Source organism: Clarias gariepinus, chromosome 3 (assembly GCF_024256425.1).
Source record: "Clarias gariepinus isolate MV-2021 ecotype Netherlands chromosome 3, CGAR_prim_01v2, whole genome shotgun sequence".
Classification (NCBI taxonomy): Eukaryota; Metazoa; Chordata; class Actinopteri; order Siluriformes; family Clariidae; genus Clarias; species Clarias gariepinus.
The window spans coordinates 33,159,948-33,174,419 of NC_071102.1; the positions used below are offsets into that span (position 1 = coordinate 33,159,948).

The 14,472-nt window shown below is 41.1% G+C and overlaps 1 protein-coding gene across 2 annotated transcripts in view; it reads right to left on the minus strand.

The window, feature by feature from the left end:
* pbx4 (pre-B-cell leukemia transcription factor 4) overlaps positions 1-14,472 on the minus strand; it is a 49,146-nt gene that overhangs the window by 3,594 nt on the left and 31,080 nt on the right. For both annotated transcript variants that reach the window (XM_053491430.1, XM_053491429.1), the window contains 5 exons: positions 12,439-12,680; positions 11,168-11,358; positions 9,954-10,089; positions 7,731-7,887; positions 15-101 (listed from right to left, as the gene is read on the minus strand). In XM_053491430.1, the coding sequence (XP_053347405.1) occupies positions 58-101; positions 7,731-7,887; positions 9,954-10,089; positions 11,168-11,358; positions 12,439-12,680 (770 nt within the window). In that variant the 3' untranslated portion in view covers positions 15-57. The remainder of the gene's footprint in view (positions 1-14; positions 102-7,730; positions 7,888-9,953; positions 10,090-11,167; positions 11,359-12,438; positions 12,681-14,472) is intronic.

Genomic DNA, 14,472 nt, shown 5'->3' on the forward strand with positions numbered 1-14,472 from the left:
TGTGTATTACTCACGTCTAGGCAGTGTGGGGTGTAAAGGGCACTTCCTGACCGCTCCTCATAGCCGGCCGTCAGGTGTGTAGCACGGCGCTGGGTATCCACCTGTTAAACACACACGCACACAAAAGAGTTAAATCATTTCGACACACACCCAAACACCTTTAAACCATGACGCACAATAACACACTCCGGTTGCACTTCATCCCGCTTTTTATAATCATGATTGTTACTATGTTTCGGCTTCTGCCACCCATAAACAGAGCGCGCTCGGACAACATACGCAGTGAACCCTGAACAGGAAGTCATAACATGGCAGATTGGTGCACGTTTAAGGTGTGTCTAAAACACGGCGCCCCTGCGCTGACTCAGTCACTCAGGTGTCCCTTGAAAACTGTTCAAGGGCAAAATATAAGGACATAACTTACGAACGGTTTAAATATACAAAATACATACACACATTTTTTCCCCCTACACTTTAGAAAATCTTTTCCTAGAAAACATTCTAACACTCTTCCTCATCTGTCAATCAGAGCAACACCAGCCAATCGTACGCATGTGAGGCCATTCATGCTGAAGAAGGCAGATAGCGCTTTCCTCAGAGTGTGTTACGCTCTACAAGCAGCAGTTCATAACAATGACTTGCAGGTCACAAAAGTAGCTAAACAAACAAAAAAAAAAAACTCAAAAGTTTACGCCGTTTCTTGAGGTTACAAACTTTGTTATATCTTTATGTCTTAAAAAATAGGGGGAAAAAAAAGCATGAAAGAAGAAACAGATGTGAAAGTCCTCAGATGGACTGTGGCTGGTTCTGCAGGATGTTCTGCAAGACTAAACCGTTCATCTCTGTACAAATTTGCACAAATTGTACCCAAGATTATATTTAAACACTAATTACTGACTTTTATTAATTACTTTTTATAGTGTCTTTATTGGAGTTTTTTTTTTTTTTTTTTTTACCACATCCTTACTCTATAGATGTTATTTGCAAGATTCTGCCCAAATGCCCAAGATTTTTTTAAAGAACTTTAGACTACCTGCCACTTTGGTGGAAAAAAAACAACAACAACACATTGGTGTTTTTGAAACTGAAAAGTCTCCTATGATCTCTGTTTTTTCTCAGGTCAGTCAAAGTCTAAATGAGTCAGTGGAGTTTTATTGACCCGACTCATGAGTCTTCTATGATTCGAAGTAATGTGTTTCTGGTCTATATTTAAAACATGATAAATGTACTACTCATGATCAATAGAACTAATGGAAAGCAGGTTCAACATTTACAGTCAGTCATGAGTGCGTGTGTGTGTGTGTGTGTGTGTGTGTGTGTGTGTGTGTGTGTGTGTGTGTGTGCGCGCGTGCAAGAGCATGCATATTAAATGCACAGCTCTCTCCGAGCTGATCTGATCTGATCACACTCTGCCTGCAGATGCTCGTATTCCCAGAAGATTAAGTGAATAATCAGAACAGAAGCACAGCGGTGAGAGTGCACAAAGAGAGAAACTGAAACCAGAAAGGCTAGAGATATAAAGCAGTAAAGCGGGGTGTGTAGGTGTGTGAAGGCGAGGGGCTTTATGAGTTAATTCACATCCTGGTACTCGATTAACGATCCGATTTCCGCCACAGGAAGCGGTTCAGCAGCCTACACTCATGCAGGTCTGATTTATTTACTGCGTTGCTTCTACACTGAGTGTTAGTGATGCACAACACCTAACTTTTGTGTAAACAGATCACCCAAAATGAACATTGGTTTACTATTATTAATTTAGATACACAGACATACAGAGAGAGAGACAAATTAGTAGACAGATTAGTGACTTGCCATAGTTAAAAAAAGAAAAATAGAACTTCGTGTCCTCTCTAAGTGCCAATTCCACCTCTGGCGTGTTCACCAGACAAAGGGGGAAAACTGGATACTGGTGTATTGTTAGCAACATGCTAAACAGCTAACTCAGCCGAAGGACTGCCAGACAGGCAGGCAGACAAGGACTGCCAGACAGGCAGGCAGACAAGGACTGCCAGACAGGCAGGCAGACAAGGACTGCCAGACAGGCAGGCAGACAAGGACTGCCAGACAGGCAGGCAGACAAGGACTGCCAGACAGGCAGACAGACAGACAGACAGACAAGGACTGCCAGACAGGCAGACAGACAGACAGACAGACAAGGACTGCCAGACAGGCAGACAGACAGACAGACAGACAAGGACTGCCAGACAGGCAGACAGACAGACAGACAGACAAGGACTGCCAGACAGGCAGACAGACAGACAGACAGACAAGGACTGCCAGACAGGCAGACAGACAGACAGACAGACAAGGACTGCCAGACTGCCAGACAGGCAGACAGACAGACAGACAAGGACTGCCAGACTGCCAGACAGGCAGACAGACAGACAGACAAGGACTGCCAGACTGCCAGACAGACAAGGACAGGCAGACAGACAGACAGACAAGGACTGCCAGACTGCCAGACAGACAAGGACTGCCACCCAGACAGACAGACAAGGACTGCCACCCAGACAGACAGACAAGGACTGCCACCCAGACAGACAGACAAGGACTGCCACCCAGACAGACAGACAGACAGACAAGGACTGCCACCCAGACAGACAGACAGACAGACAAGGACTGCCACCCAGACAGACAGACAGACAGACAAGGACTGCCACCCAGACAGACAGACAGACAGACAAGGACTGCCAGACAGACAGACAGGCAGACAGACAAGGACTGCCAGACAGACAGACAGGCAGACAGACAAGGACTGCCAGACAGACAGACAGGCAGACAGACAAGGACTGCCAGACAGACAGACAGGCAGACAGACAAGGACTGCCAGACAGACAGGCAGGCAGACAGACAAGGACTGCCAGACAGACAGGCAGGCAGACAGACAAGGACTGCCAGACAGACAGGCAGGCAGACAGACAAGGACTGCCAGACAGACAGGCAGGCAGACAGACAAGGACTGCCAGACAGACAGGCAGGCAGACAGACAAGGACTGCCAGACAGACAGGCAGGCAGACAGACAAGGACTGCCAGACAGACAGGCAGGCAGACAGACAAGGACTGCCAGACAGGCAGGCAGACAGACAAGGACTGCCAGACAGGCAGGCAGACAGACAAGGACTGCCAGACAGGCAGGCTGACAGACAAGGACTGCCAGACAGGCAGACAAGGACTGCCAGACAGGCAGACAAGGACTGCCAGACAGGCAGACAAGGACTGCCAGACAGGCAGACAAGGACTGCCAGACAGACAAGGACTGCCAGACAGGCAGACAGACAAGGACTGCCAGACAGGCAGACAAGGACTGCCAGACAGGCAGGCAGACAGACAAGGACTGCCAGACAGGCAGGCAGACAGACAAGGACTGCCAGACAGGCAGGCAGACAGACAAGGACTGCCAGACAGGCAGGCAGACAGACAAGGACTGCCAGACAGGCAGGCAGACAGACAAGGACTGCCAGACAGGCAGGCAGACAGACAAGGACTGCCAGACAGACAGACAAGGACTGCCACCCAGACAGACAGACAGACAGACAGACAGACAGACAAGGACTGCCAGACAGACAGACAGATTTAAATAGACAAACAGAAATGAAGATTGGACACAGTTTGATTAAGACAAAAAAACACTTGTATAGAGAGATGGACGTAAATAGACCAACAAGAAAATGGACAGACAACAGTACAGACAGACGTCATTGCATTTACAAATAAAGCTGTGAGAGAATTGAAACTTAAAAACTTCCTTTTTTTCATCCAAATGTGGTATAAGTGCCAAAATAAGGAATATGGGAGCTGTATTTTTTGCTTTAATATTTTTTTGATGTTTCCCGGCATTACCTCTAGATGAACAGCAACCGTGTTATAGCCCCCGCTTAACACGTATGCTGTGGTGTGTACTGTTCTAGCTTAGCGTCTGAATTTTAAAAACCTCATATTTCTGAAAACTCTCCCCCTCCCCTGTAGTGTGACTTCTGGACTTTCCAGATTATTAGTGAAGTCCATGACAACAATCACGACGACAGCAGAGCATGTTACAGAGGGAATGTAGTGCAGAGCTCGGCGCTGTGCATCCAACCACAAAACACTTAACTGGGAAACCTGAAAGACAGGAATGTGTTTATGTGTTATCTAGTGAATGCCGCCGGCACACTGGTACGTCAGTGTGAGGAAGATTCCTCTGGCTTTTAGTCACCTATGTTATGTGAAAGTGTGTTGGTTACAAAATAAAACGTTACAGCAGTCCTGGTCTTACACAATCACACAAAATTATAAATAGACATATGGACCTGTGAGTATATTACAGTATTTATATTTTTGATCACAAATGTAATCGCAATACATTTTCTGCAGCTCTTTGACTTAATGAGTTTCATTTTGGCCGGTTTTTAAAAAAATTCCTTGATTAGAGACAAGTAGAGACGCACAACGTTTTGGGTATGAAGAAAAATCTGAAACCAGATAGGTGAAAGAAAGAGAGAGAGGGAGAGAGAGAGAAAGATGATGGACAGATAAATGAAAACACAGAATGAAGAAGCTTTGGTATTTGTAGAAGAATGCCTCTCTTAAAGCCGAATCAGGAGTGTATAGTGTTTGTTTTGCGGTTGCCGAGTCTCCTCACTCAGCACATCTCCTGTTTTGACTGTTTCATTTTTTTCCCACCCTGAAAAAAGGTAGAATTGTCAGGAATGCTAAAAGAGGTGAACGAAATCAACACCGGCAGGGGCAAGTCCTGACCAAGTAGAAGAAAATGAAATTGAAACATGGCTTCAGGCTATATTTCAGGATATATTAGCGAGGTGTGTGTGTGCGTGTGTACGTGTGTGACAGAGAATGGGGGTTAACTGATGAAGACTTAACAGTAAAGCCATGCACTTGTGAAATTAATGAATGCCAGGTTTCTGAACATGACCTTAGACTTGACCGACATGGTCATACTGTTAAAATAAATAAATAAATCGCCACGCAGTAACCTCTGCGGAGGACAGACTGGTACGTTTTTTTACACACTCCCGAACTTTTAATTCCAGTGAAGTGCAAACCAGAGGTGATTAATAAAGATGGTGAGTGTATTGTTTAAATCGTGAGAAGAGAACAGATCCTTGACAACACAAGCAGAGTATACTGACCGAACACGAAAAAAAAACAGCATGTACACGAAAGAGAGAGAAGTGAGATCAGGTGATGGATAGGAAAAAGCGGAGAGGAACAAGAATTAAAAGAGAGAAGTGCGAGATAGGAGGAAAATTGCAAAAGAAAATAATAGTAAAGTACAAGAAAAAAAACATGCAAGAGTAAAAATGGAGCGAAAGAAGTAAAGATGGAAAATAAAGCATGCGGTAAGACAATAGAAAAAGGGAAGAAAAAAATAAAACTAGACAATAGAAAGAAAAAAGAGAAGGGTGAAAAAAGTGTCAAGACAACAGGAAAAAGGGAAATGTGCAGTAGATAAACCATAGAAGAAAAGAAATTAAGAAGTAAATGAAAAAGAATGAAATGAGGATGAGATGAGACAATAGGAGAGAAGGAAACAAGAACACAGGAAAAAGAAAATAAAACGTATAACAATAGAAGAGAGGAAGTGCAAAGGATAAAGAAAAAGGAGAGCGTAAAATAAGACAGCAAGAAGAATAAAAAACTGTATGAGGATTAAAACATGTAAAAGAATAAGAAAGAATAAAAGTAGTGACAGACAATGAAGAGAAATCAAAAAATAAAAACCAGGAATAGAATGAGAGAAATAAGAAAAACAACAGAGTAGGTAGATAGAGATAAACAGATGAACAGATAGATAGGGAAAGTGATAGAGAGGAACAGATGAGAAAGGAGGTGGATTTTAAGAGAGGAGTAAATAACTGATCTAGAAAAAAAAAGGAAAATGAAATATAAATAAAAGAAAAAAGTAAATGGACTGTTTACACAGAGCGTGTAAATAAAAATAAAAAGAACGAGTGAAGGAAAAGGAAAATAATAAGAAACAAATAAATAAAAGGAAGAAGGTTTTAATACATTACAGAAACTACAAAGAAGAAATACAAACAATTATGAAAAAAAGATGAGTAGTGCTAAACAAAGATAAAAGAGAAGGTGGAGAGAGGAACGAGCAGTTAAGTGAAGAAAGAATGACAGAATGGAAATGGGGCTCTTGCAAAGTCTCTAAGTGACCTTTAACTTTAGGTCCAGCTGATGATCAGAGAGAGGATCGGTAGGTGTTGATTATAACTGTGTGTTATACACTGTTTAAGAGTTTCTAGGAGGGGAACGTTCCACCTTGCAGTAAAGGACTAAATCACACCCAGTCGACTGATCAGTAGCGTGTCGCGACTCGCACACCTCACATGAACAGAGCCAACCCTCATGAGTGAGAGAAACAACTGAGGACAGAGCGATAGAGAGACGTGCCAGGAAAGAACAACCCTCCAACAGACCTTGGGGCGGAACAGTTCACACTCGTGTTTAAGATGTTTTCCATGATACAGTTCTTTTTAACTGTATGTTGCGTTTGAAAGTACTTTATTATAAAAGACTCAATGAGATTAACTCATCTTAAATACAGTGGCTGCCGGTCAATAAGAGGTGCCGCCCCATTAAAGTTGGGCAGAGAACTAATTTACTTTAACATGTAATTATTTAAGATCATAATTATTTATTTGAATAATGAAATAAAGTCATTTAGTCACAATATTTCGCTGTATTTCTTGAAATAATTTATTTACAATTTAAACCTAAAAAATCTAAACTGTATTATATTCATTTGTGGTCATGTACGCGGGGCGCCGGACAAACGAGTGTCTCTGTAGGCACGGAAATTTTTGAAAAGCATGTGATTTGAGGTTGCGCTCTAATTGCACTTTTTTTTTTTTATCATTCTTGGGGCGCAGCACTGTGCGCCCTGAACCCTCCCACTTTTGTTCTTAGCGAATCAATATTGTTTTTAAATAATTGGGCTCGTGTGATTGGACCATTCTCAATGGGTCTTATTAACGGTCAGCAGATTGTTAATTAATGTATTAAATAGTGATTGATGTAAAAATCAGATAAATATGAGAGAAAATTCTGTAATTTTAGTAAAACTCTGTAAAAAAAAAAAATAATAATCTATTAATTTTAAAAGAGAATTTCTGTGGAGCCGGAAAGAAAAAAAAATAGCAAGGAGTGTGGAGAGAAACAAAATAAAACAGAATGAGAGAAATTATTGAAAAACAGAAAAGTGGACTTAAAGTGAATGAAAAAAATTTAATCTGAAAAGAAGGAATAACAAAACAAGGCAAAATAAATAAAAGGATGCAAAAGAAAAATGGAAAAACTTTGTTAAAATGTTATTTTAATGAGACAGTGGGTAGATGACTAAAAAGAAAAAATAGAAAAGGGATCAAAAAAAAGGAAAAAAAACTGGAAAATGCTTATCAAGAGAAACACTGTTAAAACATTTAACTACAGAGAAGAGAAAAAGAGAAAGATGGTAAACATGTAATGGAGACAAAAGGAAATGAATGAGAGTGAAAGGAAAAAAAGGAAGAGAACTAGGAGAGAGAGTTATTTAGAAAAGTGATAAGCATCTAAGGGAGAAGGTTAAGGAGAAAAACAACATGAAAAAGAAAAGCAATGAGAGATAAAAAGAAAAAAAAGGAGAGAGTGTTAGAGATTAGAAAAACAAGAATCTGTAAGTAGTCTATTGGTTTTGCACATGGTTTAATGGAGGTGCTGTGTGCGTGTGTATGATGCACACCTGAGTTGGGCGTGGCGGGGGAGTTGGCCTGGCTGGCCTGTGCAGAAACGTTGGCTGCGTCCACTGCTGTTTTGACTGCGTACAGGTTTGCCTCCTCCTGAAACTTGCCGATGTTCTTCTTGTACCGAATTCTCTTGTTCCCGAACCAGTTAGAGACCTGAAACAACACACACACACAGGACCTTTAATAACTCATCAGCAATGATTCTTTCACCACATTACGGTTTAATTCTCGAATCTGATTGGTCAGGTGGTATACGTTAGTGCAGAAGCAGCTCTGGTTGTAATGTGAACATCAGGATGAAACTTTGTTTCACTCGCACTAATACTTTACTGTTTCTATAGTAATGGCTCATACACACAGACTTGTATTGTAAACGATTTACATAATGTTAGTAATAAATCTCAAAAAAAAAAAAAAAAAAGACTTATGTAATGTTTATGGAAGGAATCTCCAGGACCAGTGATTTTGTAATGATCATGGCTTTTTTGGCAGGAAAAAAAGACTTCAGAAAAGAAAAAGGGAGAGAGAATGAGGGAGTGAAGGAGTAAGAGAGGGTGACAGGTAGTGAAAAAAAAAAAAAGATAATACAAAGTAAGAGAAAGCCAAAAAAGAGAGAGAGAGAAAGAAAGATGAAGACAAGAGTGATGTTGAGGGAGAAAGATATGGAATTGGGAGATGAAGGGAGGAAAGACGAAGAAAGAATGAGAGAGAAAGAAAAAAATTATTACACAAGTATGCATGTTCTTATGCGCGTTTAGTAACATTAACTCTTACTTCACCTGCTGTGACAGCTGTGGTATAAATGGAAAAGAACACACTGTTATGACAATAACACATTTCACATCTGCACGTTCAGCCATGTTAGAGAATATTTTCATTTGGCTGCCTGTCTGTCGCGTTTCTCTGTAGATAAACTTCTCTATAGTATGAAAGCAGTAGTTTTGAAACACATTTTCTATTAAATGTGTTTCAAAACTACTGCTTTCATACTATAGAGGAGGACGTAGGGTGAGTAAGCATGACAAAATACTATAGAATTTAGGGAAACCATAAAAAGAGAAAACACTGAGAATGCTGTGAGTAATTCATAGTCCAGGCCTGAAACCAATCATTATGTTTTCCTTGAAGACGCTGTACTATCGGCGCAAAAACACCCTTATCTCGGCTGTTTTGAGTTCTCCTAAGCAACACGTCATGTTCCTAGATAAAAGATTTTCTTTAAAACCTGCTAACAGTCCTGGTGTAAGGGGCGGGGCTTACAAATAATGCACGTCATCACTGACTGACTGATGTCGGAAACGAAAAAGTACAACCATAACCATTTATATGATTAAAATTATATTAAAAATGAAACCAGTGAGGATTTCATACATGGGGAAAAAAATAAAATAAAAGAGCGATGCGTCCTGTGAGTATCATTATAGGGTCAGGATCAGATCCTCTTATACCCTCATATCATCCTCGAATTAATTAAAAGGCAGTAATTTAGTTAACATTCATTCAGCAAGAGATTATTTAACAGTCTTAATTAACTGTTATCAAATAAGTATAATATAATATCAAATAAGAATAATAATATAAAGGAGAAGGCAGGGATAAAGGGAAAAAGTGAAAGAACTAGAGAAAGGTAAAAAAAAGGAAGAATATTAAAAGAGGTTGGTTATAGAGAGGAAACGAAAGAAAAAGATTGACAGATGACCTAAAAATCAAGTGACAAAACTCGTGAGCGTAAGGACCCAAAAAGAATAAATCAGGACAGAGTTCAATGGAAATACTGAGAATTAAAAGGACATACTAATGAGTCGCAGATCAACGTTTTGATTTCATAACTTCCTGCTTTCTGTAGATCATTAGCAGAGAGCTGAACTTTGAGGTCTGACTCCATTTTGGTGAAGTCCCTGTTCACAGCAGCACTTGCACCACATATGCCCTACAGACTCAAACGCTCGGTGCTTTGAAAGCTAGTCCAGATCAACAGCAGCCGCCACTTTGAAACTTTAGAGAAAGTTCTCTAAAGCACCAGGGAAATAGAAATACGAAAAAAATCTGTAATCAGCATCATGCTGTACCTGGTGGATGAGACAAATCATTTTACCCATTTAAGAGCGCACAACCCCATCCACTTGTTTTCTACCGGCTCTTAAAATACACACAGACGTGACTGAACAGAATCGTTGCTTCAACTTCCTGTCCTCCTCTGACTCGGTTACATTTCTCACCTGAGACACAGTGATGCCACACTTTTTGGCCAGCTCCTCCTTAGCTTCCTCGCTGGGGTACGGGTTGGACAGGTGCGAGTAAAAATACTCGTTCAGCACCTCCGTCGCCTGCTTATTAAAGTTGCGTCTCTTGCGTCTGTGCACAAAAAAAAGAAAAGAACAAAAAGAGTTGGAAATTAACAACGGACTAAAAGTGTATCAAAAGCACAGCATCAGGACCTGAGGTTACAAATAAACTTCCTGTCTGAAACTGATAATCGAGTAGTTTGTGCAAACTGTTGTTTTTTCCCCCCACTTATGACAATTTTTGTTGGTCGTGGCTGAAAGTCTTTATCCCCCACAGTTATTTTTAATTAAAGCCTCCGGGGAATGGCTGTGTGGTTTCAGTAATTTGTAAACACTAATGAGCTTTAAGATGATTTCAAATAACAGACACCACTTACACTGTAAATGTAATCAACATCATAAAGTACAACATACAAATATATATAGTAAAAAAAAAAATTTTCTTCCATAAATCGAAGATCCTCATATGCAAAAAGATGCAGAATTACATCGCCAAATAGAAGATTATTATTATTGTAATATTTGATGTGGTCTGGGTATCCCTCTGTTGAATCACTAATCACAATTTCTAACCGTGTTATAGTTGAGACTAGTTAGACTTTCAATTTAATTCGTTAAAAATAACTGATAATTATGAATCACACAGACAGAATAAGAAAATTTTCACCATGAGATCACATCCTTCTAAATGTTACTTCTACTAAAATAATCCTTATAATAATAATAATGTAAAATAATTTATATCATCTGAGAAATGTGGTTATGATCTAGATGTCTGTCTTATACACTATATAATATTAAATAGTAATACATAGTGTATCTGTGAAAAGTTCCAGTTGTGACAAAGTGTTAGTGGTTAACTGGTTTTTAATCAGTAAAATCTAAAATAACTCCATGCTATTTGAGTCTCCACTGAAAGTATGCTAAAGGGTCAAAGGAAACCTCAGGTCCACAAAACGACTGGCTGCATTTACCACAAATTTACACTTATGACGTACATAGCAACAGTAACCAAGCAGTGACTAAGATTAGTGTTATTCAAAAGAAGATTAGTGAATCTCACTTCCTGTTAAATGTTGATTACTTATACACACACAGACACATATATACACACACACATACATATATACACACACACACACACACACCTGGCGTCGAGGAAGCGTGAGCGGAGGATCATGACGGCTTCACAGGTGCTCTGCTTGAGCTGCATCTGGATGGAGCTGAACTTGCGGTGAATGATGGCCACCATGCGCTCGATCTCTTTGGGTGAGATGGGCCGTGTGCGTGACTGCTCTCTCAGCAGGTTCATCACGTGGTTGGTAAACTCGCTGCAGGCCTGAGAAAAAAAAGCACACACACAGAGCAACTGGGTCAGAACAGAGAGTCCAGCTGCGCAGAACTAACCAGACACAGCTGCATCACCGCCGTGTGGTTTCAATTTCACACACGCACAATTGATCTATAATTACAATTCATAACATTACTTTTCCTGTATCACAAACAACTGAAACGATGGTGGTGTTCAATCTTATCGTACTGTATAACAGCGGCTCTGACAGCTGCCAATTACGTGATTATACACTCGTTCTAATAAGTTAACACAAGGGTTACCATAGTAACAGCTAACATCCATGAATGGAGGACGCGCCACATAATGTACTCACTCACTCATTGTTTAACAGTGGTGCAAGGCCACAATGCTAACCACTACGCCACCATAATTCACTCACTGACTATAAAGCTTTATCATGTACACACACACACCTGAGGTGGAAATTTAACCTGGACGGTAATTTTATCATGATTTATTTACCAAATTTAAATGCTACTGGCTGACAAAGACGAATGACTTTTTGTTTTCTTGTAAAGACGTGTCTACATAAATTTTACGTAAGGATTCTAAATTCTAAATAAGGATTTTTTTAAAATTAATAATAAACATCAAGTTAAAGAGAGAGAAAGATGGGGAAAAAGAGTGACCACTCCAACATTTATAGCTGCTATAACGCAAGTGAAAACTGCTAACTTTCTAAAAGTTCCACAACTATGATTAGATAAAAATGAAGCCCTATTTTACATAATACCTTTTTTTATAAACTGCTGCAGTATAGGGGAATAAAACACTTCAAGATGTGCTGATGAACTACAAGAAGCTAGGGTTCTGGATTTCTATCCGACGGCAACCTTACACACTTCACTTATATGCAAATTTCTCTTTTTATTTTACACTAATCTGAATTAAATTCTCTCTAGGTTGCTGCCGTTTTTGAATGTGTGCTCTTGCACTGTTTAACTATAAACACCCAGCCAATCCCCCAGAGGTAAACACAAACACTTATAAATGTGCTGGAAGTGCACAGAGACAGCAGGCGTGTTAAACGCTCCACCTGTGCCAGACTCGCTTCTTCACCCGCACCTGTTCGTATTTCTCCAGCTCGGAGTGGTAGATCTGACGGATCTGAGCAAGTTTGGCTCTGTAGTCCGAGTGCTCCACGCTGCCGTCGTTTGGAGATCCTCCAGCCGCCGCTGCAGCCGCTGCAGCCGCCGATCCGCCGCCTTTCTCGGGACCGGAAACTCCCTCGGCGAGCAGCATGTTATCCAGACGCATGATCTGGGGGTCAGGTGGGTCCTCCTCCTGCACGCCACGAATGCTCAACACTGTGGACAGAGACATATGGCTACGGTCACGGATCAGATTGGTATTAAAGTTTAAATTGTGGAAAACTGAGGCGAGGGTTTATTTGTGCGTGTATACGTGTTTTATCTACACCTATGAAATGCTTGGGGGGGGGATAAATAAGTCTGCATGAAATCACACGGCTTAATCGTATTCTTTCCCACCAGACCAGAGTACTGAAAATGTGAATGTGGTGTAGACGTCAAACTGCCTGCTCTCGTCCAGCAGAGGGCAGCATGGTCCACCTAACAGCCTGCAGGCCTGTGTAAGGCGAACATGAAGCATGGCTGCAGTAATACCAGAGCGTGTGCCATCAGCCGCAGCAATCCGGCAGTGTATTAACCTGAGACCTGTCACATCTCTCACGCTGCTTTCTCTCTCATACACACTGTGGAAAAGGGGGGCGGGGGGTTCACATCACACCACACAGAACGATGATGTGCATCACAAGACAGGAGGAAAGAAAAAAACAGTTGAAGGACAACATTCCTGTAACCTCTTCGTGTGTGTGTGTTTGAGAGAGAGAGAGAGAGAAAGAGAGAGAGAGAGAGAGAGAGAGAGAGAGAGAGAGAGAGAGAGAGAGAGAGAGAGAGAGAGAGAGCGCCCTGTCTCTAAAGTGACAAACTTCAAAGAATTCATTCTTTTACACACATGCATCGCTCCTGAGTGTGTGTGTGTGTGTGGTGCTAATGAGGATCTGCTGACTGCTTCCTTCCAAACATGAATCAAACGTTCCCTTTGTGTTCGCCTGAGAAACTTAACCGATACCACATTTTTAGATGAGTCTTAACCTCCCCCTCCACACACACACACAAAATCCGTTTCTAACTTTTCCTCTCCCTATCGTTTCTTTAACACCCCCCCACCCCCGGTTTCTTTCTTGTTCCCTCTTGCCTCTCCTGGGTGCCTCCATTCAGGTCTACCCGTTTCCCCCTTTTCCTCTCTCTCTTTCTCTCTCTCCTACATTCCTTCTCTCTCCATCACTCCCCCCCCCTCACGGTTCAGGAATGTGCCGTACCCAGCCGACTGAACTAATGACCTTCATTCGCCCATCCCTCCCTCCATCCATCCCTCCCCCTCTGCTTCTCTCCTTCTCTCTATACACCTCTGGTGTTTTTCCCGTTTTTTCCATCTCAACCAGTAAAACTTCAATAAAAAGAGAAGTTAAACTTTTTTTGGAGATGGGAGAACAGTCGGAGAACAATAAATCACATTAAGTGCGCTTGAAACGTTTGCTTGGAGAGGATGCTTGAATATCAGATTTTTTATTTTATTTATTTATTTATTTATTTATTTATTTATTTATATGTGCTGCAAAAAAAACTTAGAAAATTAAAAAAAATACATTTTTAAATATATAAAATGATTCTAAAAAAAAAACTAAAAAAAATGAAGTGCCAGGTAAAAAAAAATACTAACGAATGAAAGAAAGGAGGCACCATTTTATCGAGAGAGTCACACACTCGCCCTTCCTCCATGGGCCTCTTTAACCCTCCCCCTTCTCTCTAACACACACACAGAAAAAAAAAAGAGAAAGAGAAGAGAGGGGGAAAAAGAAGACTCTCTATACCCTCCAGGTGTATCCCAAAATCTTACTGCGCCCCTGCACTTACCCCAATTAAGCTGTTGATTGCTAATCATACCCCAGACACCCCTTTGAGCATCTCCACACTTCAGGTTAACAGACCTGACGATTAACCCGTCCCCCTCCTGTCTTCCCGTCATTCACACTCGGTCACCTCGCGAAAGCCCCTGAAAAACCTCGTAATTAGC